This window comes from Harpia harpyja, chromosome 10, assembly GCF_026419915.1.
Source record: "Harpia harpyja isolate bHarHar1 chromosome 10, bHarHar1 primary haplotype, whole genome shotgun sequence".
NCBI lineage: Eukaryota > Metazoa > Chordata > Aves > Accipitriformes > Accipitridae > Harpia > Harpia harpyja.
The window spans coordinates 15527452-15549500 of NC_068949.1; the positions used below are offsets into that span (position 1 = coordinate 15527452).

Below are 22049 nucleotides of genomic sequence, written 5' to 3' on the forward strand. Positions count from 1 at the left end.
TGTACTCTCATCACCTTTTTTCTCTGAGTGGAGAATCAGAATATAGCGCACTGTCTCAGGACTTAAATTTTAAAGTAATTCTTAACGTTTTGAAAATTAAGGCTTAGTTGTGTGTGTAGGTTCTGCAAAATATATAAGGTAAGAGAAAACCTCTTTCAAATAGTGTATGAGGTTCAAGAACTAAACAAAAAAAAAGGAACACCAGGTGCCCTGTGTTAATACCAACTTTGGATTGCTTGTTGTTTTCATGCTGGTGTAAGTCAGCACCTGAGACATCAAGTAAGGAATAAAAGCATTTGAGGAGGGCAATAAATTTTATATTGCAGGAAGAGAGAAAATCACAGATACAGAAGTGGGATAACCAGAGATGATGAATGTTAAAATCTCAGTAGGTAAGCTGAAGAGCTGAGATAATAAGGATAGTTTTGTGACTTACCAAAAAAGCAGAAGATTATGCATTGGGGAATGATAGTGCAATGTTTAAAGTATGGGTACGAAAGATTCACACAGACTGAGTTTTCTACTTGTTTCAGCTTACTGTGTGAGCCAAAATTACTTATCTTTCTTAGCCTCAATTCCCATAAGAAAAACAGTTGATAATTTATTCCCTACTTCTTAAAGGTATGGGGAGGACAAATACATTAAGTATCGTTTGTAACTGAGATGGTTATGCAAGCTTGTATGGTCCTTGGATCTGAATGAATATAGGTTAGAAATTACAGAGCATGGACAGTACTTATTCTCAATGAGAAGCTAATGGAATTTGCTTTTCTAATAAACTGATACAGTTTTTCTTTCCTGCCAAACTTAGATTTTCTCAAGAAATACAGGAAAGTCTTAGATTGTCTTTTAAGTGGAAGTAAAATACTTGTCTTGAATGTTTATCCTTTATCAGAGCATATTAAATTTACTCAGTGTTTTTCCTTATTAGGAACAGAAACAGTGAGGTCTAATGGAACTACAGTCTATTCACATTACTTTGAAGATAATGAAAAGATGTAAGTTGTGTAGGATTTTCCAGGTTCTGTTCGATTAAAAGAATCCATAGAAATTAGTGTTAGAGAAATAAGCAGAAGTTCTCTTGGACTAACAAATACTTTCTGCTTTAACGTGTCAGTTTGGATAAAAGGAATGATTGTCAAATACATTACATATGTGTTTTTCTAGCTGATTTTATTTCAGTTATTTCCATACTATGTGCTTAATGTGTCTGAAAAAAATCAGTCTTTCAGCAAGTCATCATCTAGCTGATTGGATGTTGACAGGTGAAGAGAAGGTAATATAACTTGACTTGTGACTATATTTGGTTATAAAACTTTCTAAAATGCCAAGTAAGTTGAAGTTACTCAACAAACACAGGAAATAGATACTGGAATTGGCATGAGTTCCTTGGGAATGTGCCGGTGTAGATATGACTGTGCCTTTTTGCTGAGAATGTCAGATCAACTTTTTTAAAGCATTGTAATTCCTTGAGCTTTGTCTGTGCTTGCTTTTTTCTATTTTGTTTTTCCATCCTAGGTTATAAGAGAATATAAAATCTGAAGATGAGATGGATCAAGGTGACTTTATCAGATCTTTAACTGCATGGACTGCTAATTCTAATTGACCTGTTGGGAGTACAGACATTGCAGTTTAGCCCAGTCTTCCTGTGCACAGTAGTGTAACCCCCAGTTGACAGAGCTCTTACTTCTCAGGCATGAGACTTTCATTCCCACAGTAGAATAATCAGTCAAGATCAACCCCCTTATTGCATCAATGCTTGTAAAGCGCTACTAATCCTAAAGATCAATGACAAACTTTCTTCCAGTGGTACTGCTCTTGACATCCAATTGTTGACCTGAGTAGTCAGGTTTCCTTCTTAGGATAATGGGATTAGACTATTCTTGAGTTATCATGAGTACTGGTATTAGTATGAAGTGTGGTGGCAAATTTCTATCATGGAGCCTGGAACCAGACTGGAAATCTAATGTAAAGTGGAAAACCCTAGATAACTCCTAAATAGGAACAGCTGCAGTCCCTACTTAACTGTAATTTGATTCATATAAAGTGAGCAGTTGAATAGGTCAAAACCCATTCTTTCAAAGTCTCAAGATTTTTCCCCACCCCTTTCCAAAATACTAATGTTGTCTGCAAGAGTGAGATTTTCTTTTTTTTGAAAGATAAGTTTGAGTCAAGACATTTTTTTATGGTCTTTCACTTTATGGTGTTTACAGTCTTAAGCTGGGCTGTGATTGGGGAGGGAAAAACTTTTCATAACACCGCCATTCTATACGGCAGTACAGTACAAGTGGCTTTGCATTGCTCAGCAGTGGAGGATACCACTGATGCACAGCCTCTCTCTCCATTTTTACATCCTCAGTGAAAATCTCAGTTGCCCACTAAACAGTGTGTCATTTCAGGGTTACTTGGAGAATGGTATATGCATAGAGTAACTTTCAGGATCAGGGCTTCACACTTAAAAACTACCTGGATTTAAAATGTAAATACTTGTATTCTAAACACTGGGTTTCCCAAGTTAAAGGATAGGCATAGGTAAAGGGACTTGACAGCTGGTTCCCATTTGGGATTAGAATTTTAACTTCCTTGAGAGCTGGTAGAGTAAAACTTATTTGCCAAACTGAGAAAGGGGCATCAAGTAACATCATAATGTATAACAGAATTAAGAACTGCGTAATCATACTGTGTGGTTCTTAATTCTTTTATACATTATGATGTTACCTCTTCCCTCTTCTATATTTGTCTTTTTTAATGAGGAATACAATTTAAATGGACACTGCTTTGGATGTTTTTCTTCCCAGCTTCATCAAATCAAGTACTTGCTTATTTTGTGAAGATTAAAGCCTTCTATCCATGCCCTGTCACTTAGTAATTTACTCTTGCTGTGATCTGACTATTGAGTTTTGTGCAAGGTTTTTATGTTGGCAGCTGCAGTTTGTAATATATTATATAAAATATTGTAATGTCATACAAGTTCCTGTTGAGAAAAGCTTTCAGTTAACATGTTAATATTTTGGGTCTCAAGTGTCACTGAATACCTTGTATTTAATGGATGACTACTGACTTTATTTTGGGGAAGATGCCTTCAATTTTTTTTTTTAGTCTGATTTCCATACCATAAACTGAATCTCCATTTGTTGCTTTTTAGGTTAAGCTGTCATATTTGTCAGCACAAACAGTTTGTTTTTATGTGGTTTTATTTCTTACATTTTTCTTATGTTCCAGTGTTTCATAATGGTTAACATGAAGTGTTGCCATATTTCATTTAATGTTTGCTGTTATAAGTTTATGGCTCCTAAACTGCCATTAATTTGGATGGAATATTAGTTTTAGCTGCAAGATAAAGGTTTATATATGTAGTGTAAACATCAGTACAGCTCTTGCAATGAGATGTCAGGTAACTCAGAACATTAGCTAAGATGGAGCAAACTGTACTGCTCTGAATTCCTTTCTCTCTTGTCAGTTGTAAAGGTTACTAATCTCTGGAGAAAGATAATAGGTCACGTGTTTAATGTAATAGCTTTTTGGTTTTCTGCTTTATCTGCTAATTTTAAAATCTTTTAAAGTAAGCTCATATAAACAGGTCTTAATGTGAAATCTATGGGAAGGACAAAACTAATGTGTATTTAGTCATTACCTGTTACATGCTCAATACTACAATAGCTGATTATTTATATTCCATGTGGTTCCTAACACAAGCAAGTAAAATCTGGAGTTACTCAAATGGTTAGCTAAAGACATAGAATAGTTTGATATGGAGTGGATAGCAAGTTCCCTGTATTTCTTCACCTTCCTGCAGTAGTCATAATTTATTTTACCTCTAATTTTCCTATTTCAGGTCTTTACAGAAGGTAAAATTCACCTGTGTGCACATGAAGCTGAAGTACCTTGAGTCATACATAGTTGTAATTGTCCTTCTGTACAAGCGTATCAGTTGGCAAAGAATAAGGGCAGGTTACAAAAGACTGTTCAGATCTACTTTAGTACCAAACTAATTTGTATATTGGGGCATTAAACAGAACTCTTCTTAAAAAGATACATTTCTAACATTGACACTGCCATTTCTGTTCTATATGAAAACTTCCTACTAGTGTTTTAAAAATATTTTTCTGAAGACTACTGTGATTTTAGCTTTGTATAGCAGCTCACATGGTTGTGCGGATAAAAATTATGCTAGTACAGTAGTAGCCACATTGGCCTTGTGTACACTATCAGTCATACTGTTTCTATCCTAGTAAAGGTCAGGTATAGAACTTGAAACATTTGGCAGACAGGAAAAAAAATGTATTTGCAAACAGGATTACAGTTCCAGTACACAGTATTAAGTAAACTATGAGGTGAGCATTTGTTAAACCTAGTCTTTCCTCATTATATTGAATTATACTCGGAGGCAATTTATAGTTGTACTTCAGCTTGGAGCAGCTTCTGCATGAATACAAATGGATGAATAGATAAACCTCTTTAGTTTCTATCCTTAACTCTTCATACTTCAGGAGGTTTGAAAGTTACACAACCTAAAATTTCATGGTTCCCTCATGTTTTTGTGGTGTTGGTTTTGTCAACATAGTTTGGTGGTAAGATTGATCATCTAGAGTACCAGCTTCTCAAGAAAGGTGCTTTCCTTTCAGTGGGTTGCTGGTGTGTGTGAACATGTTAAGTCTGCATATATGTGGCTGGACTTTCTCCCAAAGCACATGATGGAAGAGTTAGGATGGGCAGAATATTCCCAGGTGTAAAAAGGGTGAGGGGGAAATAAATGATGTTGAAGACTTCTCAGATTAACTGTGAGTCAGGCAGATAGGACTGATCTCAACCCCTTAGAGTAATACACCTCAAAAATGAGGACTATGTAGTACTGCAAGCAACAAAATAATTTGTAAAAGTTATTAAATTAAAGGCAACTAAGTGAAGGTACACAGCAATAGTTACATAAGCATGGTACAGAAAATAATTGAGGTATTGCCTCTAACAAAAACAGTGGAGAAAATGATGCATCTTTACTGAGAGCAAAGGTGCAGGAAGGTTTTTATCAGTGGTTATGCTGCTATGCACTACTGCTATGCTCTATGACACAACAGTAGAGGGAGACCCAAGACGATTTGTAACACCATACCTTGAGTTTTTTGATTTTTGCTTGAGGTGTTTTCAGACAGCTGAATTACTATGGAAAGGGGTAGATAGATGTACAGGCCGTAGAAATCAAGGTTTCAAGCATTTTATTCACAGATTTTGTTCAATTGTGATGATTTCATTTAACTTTTATGGGCGTAGTAGGATAGAAATTGAGATCTACAATTTTTTTGAAGTATAATCAATCAAATTATTTTGAATAACTAGTCTAAGTACATTGCTGCCTTAAAGTCTGAGAGAAGTTATCCCTTTGAAATAGGGAAATTTGCATCTAAAAGGCACCTTTGGCTCAGTCAGCTGTGTTGATAGTTACTCAGTGTCACCTGTTCTCTGTTAAAGCTTAACCAGTTTGCTAAACTAACATCTATCTAAACCATTGAAATGTAAAGGCTTATATATTAAAAATGTAATGCTAATTTCCTTTATGTATAATTTCTTAATTTTTTGCTAGGTAAATGCTGAAAGACTTAAAACTTTCTTTCTGTTTGTAGAAGTTTCACTGTAGTTTTTACTAACTTAAAATACTCTGAAATTTTTATCTTGATTTTTCTGTAGGGCTCTAGTAAATTAACAACTTTACTCCTTAGCCATAATACCTGTGAAAGAGCATTTGCTTGGCTGACATTCATACAGTTCTATAAAGAAGTTGGTAGATATGTTGCTTCTGTAGCCACAATAAGGAGCAAGTGTGTGCAGTGAACCGTCTGTGATCTTTGTAGTGCTATTCACTATTGTACAGAGCCAGCTTGGCCCAAGTCTGAAGGTTATATTTCCTTAAGGGAGCTTTATCTCTGGAAAAAATCTTAAACCTCTGAACTTCTAGACAGAAGAGCCTATCTTTTTCAGTTTTTAAGGCTGAAATGTATTCTTGGGGGGAGGTGTATAGTGTGTGCAATAGGAAGATCTTAAAATAACCTGGAAATTTCTTTGCGTTTTCAAGGACAGAAATACTAGATATTTGGATGTAAAAGTCAGTACTGTCATGTAGTTAACATCTGTCCAGGTTTTTATTTAAAATACAATGCTTGCATCAGAAGCATGTGTTATGAACTTTCCTTTTGAGACTTTAGATTTATAGAAATTTTGTGTGAAGCTAGTATATCAGATCACCAGTTATTTTGAACCTCACTAATACACACTAATGATACCACATGAAGGATGTAGTTGCATGCTACAGAAACAGATAAAATGTGCAGAATGTGGCTTGAGTGGGGAAAGAATAGAAGAGGTCCGGTGCCATAGGTCCAGTCCTGTCAAAGAGTACTTGCTGTTGTTTCTGTTTACAGGAAGGTTAAATATTTGCTCTTCTGGAGAGATCCTGCATCAACAGTGAGGAGGTAAATGAACTCCTGATTGAGCTATTGGTCTAAAGAGGTCTTGTGGACTTGTATGCCATCTGGCTTCTTCTGAAACTGCTTGTGTAGTTTCTAGTTTTGCACACACAGCCTTGGAGCATGTCTTTATCTAGTGATGACTTGTGTGCTCCTAGTATGACTTCTTTGAGTGGGTGGCTGGTGCTTTTAGTTAATGGGCATCTAACTTGAATTATTTAGTGATGCTGACAAATGGAAAAAATACCCCACTTGCCTTAAATGCAAGAGGAAGTGCGGCTTTTCTAACATAGCCACTTGTGGTGGAGAGTGAAAGGCATTTTACTAACACTAGTAGATTACTGATTTATCCCACTTAAGTAGACTTACAAATGATACCTTTTCAACACCCTGTCTCCCACAGTACAAAAGCACAAGCATAGCACAGTCTTACCTATGGCTGTTGTCCAAAACATTGATGATACCCCATTTTTGTCTATGAATCTGCAGTCAGCATCCAGTTTTTTGCTAGAAAACTTCATCTTTTTTGAGTGAAGCTTTTGTAAAGGTGAGAAGATACTAGTGGTGGCTTTGTATTTTAAATAATTTTTTTCTACCATCGTGTGGAAGCCACATACAATATGGGAGAGTAAATTCTCTTTCCCAAGCCCCTAAAGCAACTGCAATTGAGAGGAGCAGCCTTTGATTATGGCTATCTGTGTGCTATAATCAGTTAATCCCAGTGATGCATGTAGTTGTTGTGTAAGGTGGATTCCAGTAACTTTCAAAACGTGAAATACCAATTCACATGATTTGAGCCTAAATAAGAATTTTTTTTTTTTTTAGAAATACACTGGATTTGTGCAGGAAGATGTACTTGATTAATATTACAATACCTGTTGCACAATATCATAGTGATGTTCTGGCATTTGTATTGCTAAGTCAGGCTGAAAGGTATTTGCTGTTCTAGAAACAGATTTTACAGAAATCCATTAAATCAAAGCTCAGTGAATTGTTACTCAGTTTAGAAAAAAGTCCTATTTTCCTGATTGGCCAAAAAAATTCAGTTTAAGAAAACAGACAAGACTTTTACAAGAAGAAAATAAAAGCTGATGCTAGCCTTGAGATCTTGGTTTTTTTATCTTCTGATCCTAATAAATCAAATCTACAGGCAGTTAATCTGATGGAAATAAGGCTATTATGATCATGTTTCTTTGACTAGTTGCCTCACTTTCATTTTAGGTCCTGTATTTTTTTATCAACCTCAGATTATCAGAAGATTTAAGTCCTAAAATAGATTTCCATTGGTAATGATACCTGTGGATAATTTTCTGCAGACTTAGCTGCTGTCGTGATGTCATTCTAATATTGTGAGTTCTTTGAATATGCTGAAATATCTGGAAGAATATCTTTCTTGACAGAAGGTATAGTAGTTTAGTTGTTTAAGTAGTTCTCAAAAATAAGGGTTTGGGGAATGAGTGTTCTTACACAGAAGTGCTGTGCATGTTTTGTTGATCTTTGACCTTTTACCTTTATCTTTTTCCTACACAAAAGGTCACTGTTCTTCTGAACTTTTAACTTCTTTTGTTTGTAACAGCCACTGTATGTTCATATCTCCTTAATTATGTGTTTTTATGTATTGCAAAATAAAAATCAATAAATAGCATGTACTTAAAAGGAGATCTTGCAAGGCACAAAGGCAGTGAGGAAAGAATTATCAAGTTAATCACAAAAGCCTACTACCTTTACTCCAGTTTTCAAACACAGTGAAGCCCATCTCTGGCTAAATTGAAAATGTATTAACAGTGTTCAGATTTGTGCATCATTTGGTTCCAAAAAATAATCCTTCTAAAGTAAAATGGCTGATTCAACTGCTGAGTAGATGCCTCCATATGATCCAAGCTTGTATTTAAGGAAGATATGTCCTTATTTCAGTTCAAGGAAAATGTTTCCCTCTTAGAGCACAGCTTTAGAAACCACAGGCCTTGATCCTGCAGGCAAGTAGGTACGCACTAAATGTTAACAATGCTATTTGACTGCTTGCCTTAGTTATTGCTAGCCTTAGTTATTTATTTTAATAGTTCAGCAAAACTTATGAAGAACAACTTAGTGTTGCTAGCCTTTTATTCAGTATTTTGATTTAACTTTTGAAAAGTGTCAGATTGTATGGAACTTCTCAAAACACTCATTTTTGGTTTAAATTACTGATATCCCTGCTTATGCTTCAGGAGTATTTAGGAAGGTTTCTATTGCAATGCCTAAATCATAGGTGTTTTGTATTCAAAAAAGTGTTTTGTTACTGAAAGCGCTGCAGATAGGTGAGGAAAAAAGTTTGGGTACATGTTGTTTTATGGCTATGTATTGCTGAATACAGCTTTTATATATTTGTAAACCAGCTGTACCTGTCTTGAGACCAAATGGTATTGTAGTCCTCTGGTAATAGCCAGTGACAAGAACTAAATACTGAACGGATTAGTATTGCTGCTATTTAATATAAATAATAAGTACTAAAAGAAATTACTTTATGGTCAATAATAATCTATATTCAGATAGCATTTAGAGGTAACTTCATACTAATTATTATAGGTACTGCTGTAGGCAAATAAAAGCTTGGGATTTTCATAAATTTAGATATTGACTAGCAGGATTCTTGCTATACCACTGTGTCTGGTTGACAACTGCCTCTGTGCACTGTATTCCAGAAAATTAACTTTATTATGTGAGCCAAATAACAGTCTTGGAGTAAAATTACATTTGGTTAAACATGTCGGTTATAGATAGGACTATAGTCTTTGCCTGAAACATTGTATTAAAATTTAGATAAAAGGTATTTGGTGATTGTTACCATCACCAAAGGATGATTAAAAAAAAAAGACTTGTAATTACCTATCCTATCTGTTTCCCCAGTTGCCTATATGTACTATACTTTTTCCCACATGGGTGTTCTCTTGACTTCTTGTTAGGTCTCACTAGCCTTGTCTAAAGCAATCTGCTTAAATCTCCATTCACTTACAGGTATAATCTTCTTTTAAGCCCACATGATACATCCCTTAATCTTATGTAGAATATAAAATTGCTTCAGCTATGAGTTGCTTAGCTTGATTTCTTCTGGCAGTTTTTATTTTACATTGGGTTCCTCAATACATATATATTTGGACCAAGCTTCTTATTGATTTGGTGGATAGGTGCTGTTGCTGGTGTATTGATTCACTTGCAGTGCCAGCATGCGTTGTTGGCATAAACATCATCCTTTTCTTGCACAGGTTGCAAGCAAACATGTAATGTGTTCATCACTTCATCCTGGAGTTGTTTCAGATTCTAAGTGTATGAAACTGTTACTACACTGCTTGCTGTTTTTTCATGTTTTCCAAGGTGGTTGTACAGCTACACTACCTGGCTTTTAAAAAGATAAAGTTGAATTTTGGAGGAATATTTAAGCAGCATGGTAAAAGTGCCAGAAGAGTTTCCTATGGTGTAATCAGAATTCTGCATCCAGAGGTTTATTTCTGTTTCCTTTGGTTAGCCAGTGTCTTAGTAGGTTTTCTGCTCTACCATCATATGGAATGAACTGTTGTAAAAAAAACCACCAAAACAACCAAACAACCCTACCGCTTGAATTGAACTGAAAGTAAATACTCTGAAGATGGCTATTAATAACTCAGTTTCTTCTGTTGTAAGGTCAGTGAAACAGTCCTTTAATTTTGTTTATACTACACATAGGAGAAGTGTAAAATCAAGTGTGCAAATGAGGGAGGGGAAAGCTCACAGTAGAAGTTAAAATTTAGAATTTAAAGAATATCTTTATGTGTTTGTTATCTACAGGGTCAGCATTTCAGCGGGTAAAGGACAATATAATTGCTTTTGCATATTGCACAAATCAAGTTATTAACTACTTACAGGTTAGGATGTTCGTCAACCTGTACCACATCAAAACTGCAATTTAAAAGAACATCCTGGTTTTACCCAAAAAAACTTCAGTGTTGGGGTTGTAGGAGAATTCCAGAGGGGAAAAGTGACACTTTTGCATTATATTGCTCTAATCCTTTGTCGTCTGATGCACTGCTGTCTGTTAGTGCTGTAATTTTATTTTTAGCTTGAAGCTGTATGATATAACAGACATAAAGAAACTGTTACCCAGAGGTGGAATTAGGGTGATTTACTTTCAGTGTATAGGGCTTAAGTAAAGACTTGATGAAACTATGTTTGGATATAACTTTTAAAAACAGGGATTTAGGCATCTGACTAGCATTAATATTCAGGAGTGATAGGAAGCTGAAGCTGTCACCCTCTTTAAATTACCTTGGCCTAATGCTTAAGTGATTATCATGGTGAGTGAATACTATTAATGATTAGTGAAATATGGAAGAAAAGTAATGAATACTTCTAAAGTATTTTAAGGGTAATTTAAGGCCTTGTATATAGCACCACACAGTGTTCCTAGAGTATTTAACTATTGGAAAGGATTATTAAAGCTATTTCTAATTTTGTCCTATGTATAGTAAATCACTAAAGATTAACAAACTGTTTATGACATAGTTGTTCATTTTAAAAAACCTTTAAATTTAGAATTCCTGTCTTACTGTTTAGGTTGGGGGAAATACACTGTGTACCATAATGTATTTCTTGTAATAGGTATATTAAACTTTAGTTGCAGTGTCTTGCTAATGTAAAACTTGCTGATGTAGTTACTGGTTTTTAATAGATCATTGACCCGTCAATCAGACTCTGACCATTTCAGAGATAAAAAGCTAGGCTTTCATTGGCTATTATGAATAGAGCACCTTTCCACAAATTAAGAAATGGTGTAATAATTAACAGGTACAATGGATATGTGCATTCAGATTTCAGTTATCTTTATGAGCTTTAGCTCCTGTTATCTTTGGTGGAGTTAACCCCCTGTCTACACACAGATAATTTAACTACAGTATAAAAATGGATTTGCTTTGTGGCAGTGGCATTTTGCTAATATGATTGATAGGTTTTTTGCTCATTTTTTAAGATCTGTAATAAAAGTTGTTCTTTCCGACTTTCTTTAAAACAAGGCACAAGTACAAGAACTTCACTAACAAAACTCATTAAATAAGTAATAATACTGTTCTAAAGAAGCATAGCAAAGATTCTTTAAACAATTTTGCATACAGAGAATTTACCCAAACTTTAATTTTTTTTTTTCTGATTTACGGACTTAAATGATTACAAGTACTGATGATTCCTGGTATTGGAGTTTAGTATCTTTGACCTAAGTCGTCGCTCGGAAATTGCCAAAGCAGGTCATTCAATAGTGGACTCATTAAGTGAACCAGGAAGTAGGCAGAGGTCACTTACCATTCCTAAGCTCTGAATTTCTTAAGAAAAATCACAATTTTAGGTTTTGAAAATATAACTGATATTTTAATTGCAAAAATTCATTAAATAACATTGATTCAATTGCTTTAATGTAATATACTTGCACTACAAAATATGAATCAGGAAAGAAAACTTTAAGTTTAGAGAAATTACAGAACTGGAAAGTTAAGGAAAACTTTTTGAATTTATGTATAACTCTTAGTAATCTTTAAACATGACAAAAACCAAAATAGAAGTGATAGTTAAAATGAGAGGCTGATAAAATACTATATAATTGGAAGTTTACCAAGGTATAGAAGTTATTTTTTTGAAAAGTGTTTGCCTATTAAGGTATTGTTGGCATCTTAATTAGTGCTATTAATCTGATTTCAGATGTTTTCTATGCAATACTGTTTCAGCTGTGTTCTTATATACCAGATATTTATTCAGAACACATTTGTATAGAGGCTGACATCTTTAGTAAACTCATTTTTGTACTAGAAGTTGGCATAGCTGACATACTATTGTAAATTCAATTTAATCTATTTCAGGGAAATTCAGTTGCTTAATGACATCAATTGTCCCTGTATGTAGACAGTAGTAGATCCTGGCAGTGTTCAGTTTACTTTGTGATCAGTAGCTCACAGATTTGTCATGGGTGAGATTTTAGTACTGTAGTAAATAAGTCACCATTTATTATTCATACATTTTTGTCATGTCAATGCTACCTAGGTATAAGGTGTGCTTATAAAAGCAAATGCTCAGGTACTTGTCTAAAAAAAGTATTTTCAAAATGCTCAATATTAGTCACATATCTTAATGTGTATTTATAAATGTAGATGTGAAAAGATGAGTTATTCTGGAAAAAAATGCAGAAATTTTTCAATTATATTTGGCAGTGTCATGCCTGCTGTAGCTTGAGTCCAAACCACTGCAGTTGCAAGACAAATTAGCTTTTTTGTTTTTTAGAGTACACTCTGAGACTATCAGGTCCACAAAATTAAATCCTCAAGGAAAAAAATGTGGAAGGGGCACAGCAGTTGTCTGTCTTTCCTATTTGTAATATCTCAATACATGTCCAAGTAGGCAGTTTACTTCTTCATAGAAGATGAGGGCTAGTGGGATGCATTTCTGATCCAAGAATGGCTTACATTGAGACTCTGGAACCTCAGCCTAACCTCATCTTCATAAACCTTCTGGTTATTTGTTCCTTTATTTTTAATAGCCTGTTCTTTCATTAATCTTCTCATGCTGCGATACACCCTTACTTCCTTAACCAGAGATATATATATAACTACTTTTTTGCTGTAATCTAATCCTCACACACATACTACTTAATATTGTAGTGCAAGCAAAACTACTTAAAGCAAACCACAAAACTGATTAATCTGTAACAAATGAAAATCATTAAACATAATTCTGCTGTAATCTTTATCTTCCCATTTCTGTTTTTCCCTTATTTAAATTTGAAACTAAAACTCTTGTTTTGCCACAAGGATCTTATCTTAATGTAAGAAGAATTCATCCAGTTGAATCTCAAGGATAACAATAAATAGATTTTATGAAGACCACAACTATGCCAAGATATAGCTTTGTTTAATTCAGACTCTGCATAAAGAGTTTGTGTATATATATACTGAGAAGAAAATTTGGGGCTATTGGTATGCATTTAGGTTTACAATTTATTGTTTTCATAGATGGGTAAAGCTTTCCATTAAAATTAATACAGTAGTGCTTGGGAATTAAAAACAAAGCTAGTTTCCATGGTTTTAATATGGGGAGGAGACAGGACTACAAAAAACCCCAGGTTTGAATATGATTCTTCAGTGATATTTTTCCTTCAAGTGATAACTGATTAATTCATTTTTCAATCCTGATTATAGAATACACTTCAAATATGATATGGGATATCTCTGGAAGTAGAGTGAAATACAACTGCATTTCTAGGAACTTAAACTTACTTTTATACTGAACTTCAAGTATTGAAAAGGTATGTTTAGCCTTTGAAATATATAGTTATCTAAAAGCTTTCCTGTGTTACTGTTTTCTTGTTTTAAGTGCAAAAACTTGCTCTAGTACAGTATGTGAAGCCCTACATTACATTTTCATGAAGTAATCTAGGACAGTTAACAGTTTTTTAATTTTGAGTACTTTACACTATGGCATCTTAAGCACCAACTTTTCTATGAATACAAAATCTCTGAAAGGTCTTGCAACTCTAGGTTTTAAGCTGGCCTTTAAACATACTGTTATAGTGATCTCATCTATTTAGCAACCAAATTGCCCTTCCAGTGTCCTCAGAACTCATCAAGAACTGAAGTATTTAATGGGCTCATTTACAGTGTAGTTGAATCTCAGTTCTTCCTTGTAAGAAACTTAGAACAACTCTGTTTGTTATAAGCTTACTCTGAGGGTATAGAAAGCAGGTAAGCAAATTATTTTGTCCTGAACATATTTTATTTCACTTAAGATTTCCATCTCCCTGAAACTAGATACACAAATGCTTGAGAATTTTTGCAACAAGACAGTAAGACTGGAATAAGATGGTATCTTATACCTGTGACAGGTTGGTATTCAGCCCTTGTAAAATAAGGTAAAGACTGAAGTGAAAGAGCTGTTTGCCCTACCAAAGCCCAGTTTGGAAATGACTCATTATTTCATTAATCTCTGCATGGTATGCAAGTTCTTTAGAAATGGCGTGGACTTGTGTCAGAATTGTGCTGTTCAACCTCTTTTGTACTATAGCACATATGTGGAAGAAATATTTTGTAATTCATTTGAACCTTTTATTCACATGAACCTCATTATGAAGAGACATTTATATTGTTATGCTATAGAGTACCTAACTAAGAAAGCTACCCATCTGTAATGGCTGTAACCAAGGTAATAACAATTTAAAAAAGCTACCAGTAGACTTACACATTTTGAAATGAAAGAAATTATTGAATCTCATCAGGTTACACTTCTAAAATTCATTTAAAGTAGTGGTAACATTTTCTGTTTGTCATAGGGGATCTGTTACTGAAGTTGTTTTTACATCATGTATTGGGCAGCCTTTTATCTACAAAACTTAACCTCACTTCAGGGATTCAACCTCACTATCACTTTGCTTTGTCTTTCCCTTCTTACCTCATCCATTATTTTGGTATTGAACTGTAAATTTTGTCTTTTTGGTTATTTGTATATTACTATTCTTTAATTACATAACTGAAAACTTTCACAAGTGTGAGAATTGTCCTTTAAAAGTTGCATTCTTATGAGCCTAAATTTAAATGTACAACTGCAGAAGTTTGAATACTCCAATCTTTTAAGTATTATTTGTGTTGCAATGAGCATAAAACTGAGCGATACCAGTTACTGTGTTGTGTAGCTTCTTTGTATTATGGCATGATATGTCTAATTTTAGTGGTTGTATATTGTTTTTCCAGTTACACCTATAGTATATCAGTGTTCCAGGATGTTTATAGTTTTTCCATGTTACTGTGAGCTTTATGAATGTGCAGATTTATTGACCCCTAGTGGGTTGTTAGGAAAATGGCTCTTAATTTAATGTGCTAAATGAAAAGTTAAATCTCTTTCAATGCTGTGTTTGTTTCAGTGCTCTTTTTTTTCTGTTTGCAGCTGGATTAGCTCCCGAATTTCATTTCTGCTGTTCTGTTTCCTACCTCTGCAGAATTGCCTATTGCAGCAACTTCTATTAACAATGCTCCTAAAACATGTAGCTAGGTGTCTGCATTTTAATGAACACTTGTAGCTGTAGCTGTCTATTTTAAAATTATAGTATAGCAGAAATTAAAAAAAAAAAAAGTCTTTTGTATTTGTGCTGTGTAGGATGGGCTTATTTTTAATTAGCTAGAAAAGCTAGTAACTTCTTGAGTAGTATGATATTATATAAATGAATTAAAGCAAATTCTAAATCATCTGCTCAAGTTTCACAGACCTCTTAGTGCTTATTAAATAATTATAATTTATTAGTAATATCCTGAAACCTCCCATTTAATAAAATAATCACTAAATACAGAATTTTCATGCTAAAACAGCATGTAAAATATTGCATTTCTAGCAAACTTTAAACTAATTTTAAATAGCTCTAGTATGTTTAATCATTTAGTTGAAATTGTAATTTTCTTGGAGATTAAATTCTCCCCTACCCATGCTGTGAAAGTTTCTTACAGGCATTTATTTCACATGAATTAAAATGAAGTACTGAATAGTGAATTCACATTTGACTGTTTAATTAGCAATAATAAATGAAGATAAGTCTGCTTAATAGTTAAACTTAAATTGAACTTCCCTATAACTGTGCATCTGATACGTGTTTCCAAGTATCAGAATCAGAAATTAAGCCCTACTGTAAATTCATTTTTCTATGCAAGTTTGACACAATAAATAACTTCCATTTTTTATTTTGTACATTTAATTTTACAGGTTTTTAGTAATAAAGTAATGTTTTTACCAGTTTAATTATGAAATACTCCCTTAAATTTTAGGTATTTCTAAAATGTTAAGAAAAGGCCAAATACAACTTTTTGCATTTACTAATATTTAGTGTGCTTGTTGCATAAACCACATTGTTTAAAGTCAAACTTAACACAGCAATCAAAAATGTCAAAAAGACCTCAAATTCATATTTTTGTGGGAGCACCGTGTATTCCAGGCCTGCTGGAGGTGTCAGAGCAAAGCAGTTCAGCACCTGCTGCTGAAAAATGGAGAGAACTCTGCTGTTTGTATGATACACATAGTCTTTTTTCTGAAAAAGTCAAAGGTGCTGACCACTTAGTGTTTCAGGCAGAAAGCTCTGTAGTCACAGCAGTTCCTACAAATGATGACAGCTCTCAACAGTCTGAACAGGGGAGATTAATGGATGCAAAAGAATATTTGATGTCTCTTGTATCTGCAGCAGTAACTTGTACCAGCACACCTAAGACCACCGAAAGTTTAATTTATTCTGATTTTCAAATACCTAAAGACAGATGCACACATGGAAATGTAAGCCAGGCTGCAGATCAACACCTTCCACAAAAATTTGCAGAATCAGCTAGACAAGATAAACAATCACATGGCTGTTGTTCAGACCTCACTGAAAGAAAAGCTAGTCATTTAGAAGTCAACAGCTCTGACATTTCTCATTTGGTTGCCAGTACTAAGCAGATTACCATACACCTAAGGCCTGTGGGACAAGATGTTCAATCGGGTTGTAGAAGTGATCAGCATGAACATCTAAGTCAATATCTGGATATGTTTTTCCTCCCAAATCAAGAGTTAAAACCAAAAGGAGAACCAAGTGATTGTTCAGACTTTGCAGTGTCAACAGATACTGAATTTCATAGTATAATGACATCAAGTCAGATGGCTGTTTTTGTGCAAGATTGGAATGAGATGCAGAACAGAATCATAAAACTATCAGGAACAGGCAAAAAACCTGAAGAAAGGCAGTGTGATCACCTCCAATTTGTTTCTGATGTTGGAACATGTCTTAATGTGCCTGAAAATGAATGTAAGGAAGAGTATAAAAGTTCCCTTGAACTTTTCAGCTCTGAGAGTGATGGGAAAAATGTTTGCTTTGAAGCTATAAAACAAGAAGGAAGTGCTCAGGAAAATACAGAGAAGTCTCAAGAACTTAATGTTCCTGGTGAGCAATTTGTAAATGAGATCTGTATTGAACCATTGAGCTCAGGAGTATTGTGCTCTCAAGTAGACAGTTGTCACAGGAGCTCTTCTAAAATAGCCCGGAAGTGTGAAGATTCCTTTCATATTTTTCACTCAGCATTCAAAAGACAGCTGAAATCAAAGAGAGCTAAACTGAATTCTTCTCCAGCTGATCCTGGGATGAAAGTGGATCAAGAGAGGATGACAGTGTTCAAGAAACTTCAAAAGAAACTATCACCACTTAAGAATTGCTGCAGTAAAAATCAAAAGTACAATGTTTTGGTCACAATAGTACATCCTTGTCATATCAAAGAAATACAGGTGAAGAGTAGACCAAAATCTTCATGTAAAGTTCCTGTAGCAACAATTGTAGTTATTGACCAGTCAGAAATTGAGAGAAAGGTGGTGCTGTGGCATGGTGCTGCATTTTGGTCACTCACTGTGTTTCCTGGGGATATTGTACTGCTTACAGGTGAGAATTCCTTTATTTGCCTTTTTAAAATGTGGATCTTTAAAATGCCTGTTTGAAATAGAACAATATGTAACCAGTAATTTGGAACCATGGCTAAGCATTTGTAAGTATCTTTCTTACATCATTCAACATCACTTCGAATTCTCAGTCATCCTGCCAGTGGAACATCGACTGTCCCACAGAAGTTTGCCCATCTCTTATGTGTAGTCTTTGGTTTGAGACACAGCAGTGCATTGACACTACAGCAGTGCCATAGGTAGTCAGGTGTATTCTGGAACTTGTCAGTGTTTTAAAACAGTTTTTTCTGAAAGGTACAAGTCCTATTACAAACCAGATGTGCTAGTTGTTTGATTTGTAGAATTCTTTGTAATTCTCTGCTGTTGGACCAGCAGATGGACCAGAAAATTGTGATGTTACAATTAATCTCAGCGTGAGAAATACTTTTCCTCCTGTGAAGGACTTTGTAGCTTAGCAGTAGCATCTTGAGAGGAATCATGTTGTTAACTCGTAACTGACACAGACTGCAGAAATATAAAATGCTGTTTGCAGTTCACCTTTTTTATAACATGTCAGCTAATAATGAAGATTCCTCCTGATAAATCCTTTGTACTCTTTAATATCTAACAGGAGTAGAACCCTCTCTCTTTAGAGAACACATCTCATGTAAGAATGCAATACTATAAAAATGAAATTGCACCTAATTTAGGGCTGGACTTGATTGGAACTTGATAGTGATCTGTCCAGTTAGGTTCTGCATTGTGCAAAAAATTACACAATATAAAATTGTTTGACTGCTGCTACAGTTTAAGATGCCTATTTCTCTTTGTTAAGAGTTCTTTAAGTGCTTATAGGGAAGTGCAAAGGTAGATATTTTAAAGAGATTGAAGATAAGTTGGGCTTTTTCTTTTCTGCTTAGACATTCTCATCTCAAAATACATCAAAAGTGTTTCTGGGTAAGCCTAGTACTTTACTACTCATTCTGAAATGTTGCACAATAATAATTTACCCAATACAGTCACCCACTTCACTTATACAGTACCTGCTATGAGGCTATTGAATATTTTATATGAATTGAAGAATTACATCAAACTACTGAGAAAAATTGATTAACTCATTGTAAATGGTGTTGGCAGATTAAAAAAAAAATAAATCTATTTCCAAGTGATATCTTTCAAACTCTTTCATACCTGTATGTATGATGGTTCTATAGTCAAGAAAAGTATGATACACTTCAATATTGTTGATACCTGAGTTGATAAGGTTGTTTTTTTCTGGCAGATATAATAATGTATGAGAATCTTTGGTGTGGAGAAATCATGCTGCAATCTACATTTGCCAGTCAGTTACTGAATCTGGGGAACTGCTCAGCTCTCAATCCAGAAGAATGTAAGATTATAGTGCATAAATTTCCACAAAAATCACAGTAAAATAGCTATTTAAAGTACTCTGTTTTGTTGGCAATGCCTCGTACCCAGGATAAAGTGGAAATGCGAGCAACTGAGGTGTATGAAACACTATAGGAAAGTATGACAGGAACACCTGTGGACAAGGTGTGGACATGATGACATCAAATAGGCATGTGGAGTTTATGGTAATGTTGGGTGGTTACCATTCAAGACTCTGAACTCTGAAAAACTGAAGAAACAGCAGTTATCCCAGGACTCAACCATAAGATTTCGTGCGGATTAATTTTTTCACAAAAATTTTAGAGACTTATAGAGTAAGTAGATTCATGCAGGGAAAGTAACTCATTGCAGGCTATTAAGCACAGTCTTTAAAGATACCTGAACCACAGAGGGTTGGAGACTAAGGGGAAAATACAGTGGAAGTATCACTGTGAACTTGCATTGTTCTTACTGTCTTCCTGATGTCCATTATTGCCAGCTATTTAAGGCAGGTTCTGGGGTGAATGATCAAGAGTGACTGTTCTTCTTACCAAGCTATGATACAAGATTTCTTTCCTGTTTTTGGTGTAATGTAAAATACTGTACTTAGTTTAACTTTGGGCTGTTATCAAGGGGAGGCAGGCAAAGTATAGTTTAATTTTGGATCAAGTGTTACACTTCTCAAGAATTTCTTTCCTTAGAATTATTGTGAAATGGTTTGGTTTTGTCACTGTAAATACGTACCAACTGATAAATTTTTGTACTTCTAAGCTTAAAAAAAAAAAAAAGGGTGTCCCTTTAACTTTGTTTTTTCATATAAGTTTATCCTATAGTGGATGGTGGTGTTCTCCATACCTTATTGGCATACATATCATCAGAATTTCCACACTTTGGAGACATTCCACAAAGACAAGTTCAGAGACTGGATAGTGTTCGGTATATGCAGCTAGACCAGCTCCAGGCAAATACATTGGTTCACTCTATCTTGAAAATTATCAACATTGTTGTATTAACAGGTAAGTTCATGCACTAGACTTTAACTTCCAAAATTTCAACAATAGGTAAAACTTAAATAGTAATTTTGCAAGGCAATTCTGGTTGTTTCCCATTCCATACACCAGTGTTCGACACAGGAGTCACAAGTAAAACCTTTGTAATGTTCTACTCATGGGGGGCATAGGAGTTAGAGACAGAAAGGAAATAATGACTGTAGTCAGCTTCTGAAAGGAGGTTATTGCACACTAGTGCTGATCCATAGCATACACGTGTCTGGGAGAAGCATGCAGGCAGTGGGCACTGATAATCAGTGTTGCTACTCGCTGAGGGACTGGTGTGTTTTCACTAGGGAATGAGTGCTCACCACAGACTGCAGTTGCTAATGTATTGACTTGTCAGTAAGATGGCTTGAGCATCTCCACAGCTCCAAATAGTGTGGTACCTGATCTTCAATAAGACAGATGATTGAAGAGAGATGCGGGTACAAAGTATAGTGTTGGGAGGTGGAATGGCAGCAGGAATATATTAGATATGAGGAGTGTGCACTCAAAATCCTTTTCAGGGGAGATAGGTATGTATAGCAGGACTGCTGAAAAGACGGAGATGCTGCAGTTACGGTAGCGGAACATAAATATGTTTTTTAATGGCTTTTGAAATTTGAGAGTTACATTCTTGCTGTAGACCACTGCTTGAGAAAGGGGGCTGGTTTATGAAAATTTCATGTGGGACAGTCAAGCTTTACTAATTCAAAGCTCACCTGCCAATTACCTTCCATGTAAGCATCCTGTCATTAAAGGAAAATTTGATTGCACTATAAATCATGTTATTCAGAATGAAGTAAGTTACTGATTATTTTAATCTAATGGTTTAGGATTTGCTTGCCTTTCTTACTTTATAATGGAACTGTGTTGCTCTCTTATAATGTTTTCTTTGGAACATTTCCTGTTCATTTCTTTCTATTTTTTTCTTTCTTTGAATAGATTTTTAAAGCTAAGCATTCCTGGTTTCTTAAATACGTGCAATATTTATTTATAATAATCCTTACTTGTGTGCCTTTTTGTACAAGTTCTTTTTGATTTTGAACACTGGAAAATGCACAGTGTGAAACTACTAGATGTCTTACTGTGATACTCCTATTTCTTCGACATGGGCACAACAGAGAAATACCATTAATATAATTTGTTTTGGAAATCTGAGTTTCCTGTATATTTTTATTGCAAAGACTCCTGTCCCCCAAAGAATCATGGTCAACAGTCCATGTACTGATTTGAGTTTATTCTTCTGTCACACATTCCTTTTCTTCTAATAGTGAATGCAGTTATTTCAAGATTCTTTTTGCTGAAGCAATTTTCCATGTTAAAATTAATAATTTGTTTCCATTTCTTCATAATCAGGCCTTACAGCTGCTTCCTAGCATCATCTCCACCTTCTGAAATGAACAAAACCAAATTATCTTGGGGCATTCTCAGTATTTCATGTAGTGTCTTGCCATTGTTTTTTAACACACTTTGGGCAGTTGAAGACCACTGTTCCCACCTGGAAAAGCAGTCTTCCTCTCTTTTTCCTGCATAACTGTTCTGATTATCTTTTCTTTACAGTACCACTGTTTCTTAGTGCTTGACTTCAAGCTTTGCACATAAATCTGATCATATTGCGTTATCATCTTGTATTCATAAGATTCACATTTTTACCTAGACTGTCAATATCATGTTTATTCATTATAAATGGAGAATTTTGAAGATAGAAGTCTTCATAATTTATTATTGTACATAAATCTCAGAACTG

General features: G+C 34.7%; 1 protein-coding gene across 13 annotated transcripts in view; it reads left to right on the forward strand.

Annotated features, from left to right (window-relative positions):
* The window catches only part of SHLD2 (shieldin complex subunit 2), a 44632-nt gene that overhangs the window by 8831 nt on the left and 13752 nt on the right, over positions 1 to 22049 (forward strand). For 5 of the 13 annotated variants that reach the window (XM_052798820.1, XM_052798821.1, XM_052798827.1 and 2 more), the window contains exons 3-6: positions 13646 to 13752; positions 15384 to 17883; positions 19162 to 19269; positions 20090 to 20284. In XM_052798820.1, the coding sequence (XP_052654780.1) occupies positions 16368 to 17883; positions 19162 to 19269; positions 20090 to 20284 (1819 nt within the window). In that variant the 5' untranslated portion in view covers positions 13646 to 13752; positions 15384 to 16367. Of the gene's footprint in view, positions 1 to 326; positions 393 to 931; positions 999 to 1518; positions 1560 to 3835; positions 3952 to 6413; positions 6465 to 11606; positions 11708 to 13645; positions 13753 to 14254; positions 14329 to 15383; positions 17884 to 19161; positions 19270 to 20089; positions 20285 to 22049 lie in introns of those variants that run through there. The other 8 variants (XM_052798816.1, XM_052798819.1, XM_052798818.1 and 5 more) reach the window with 8 other exon arrangements.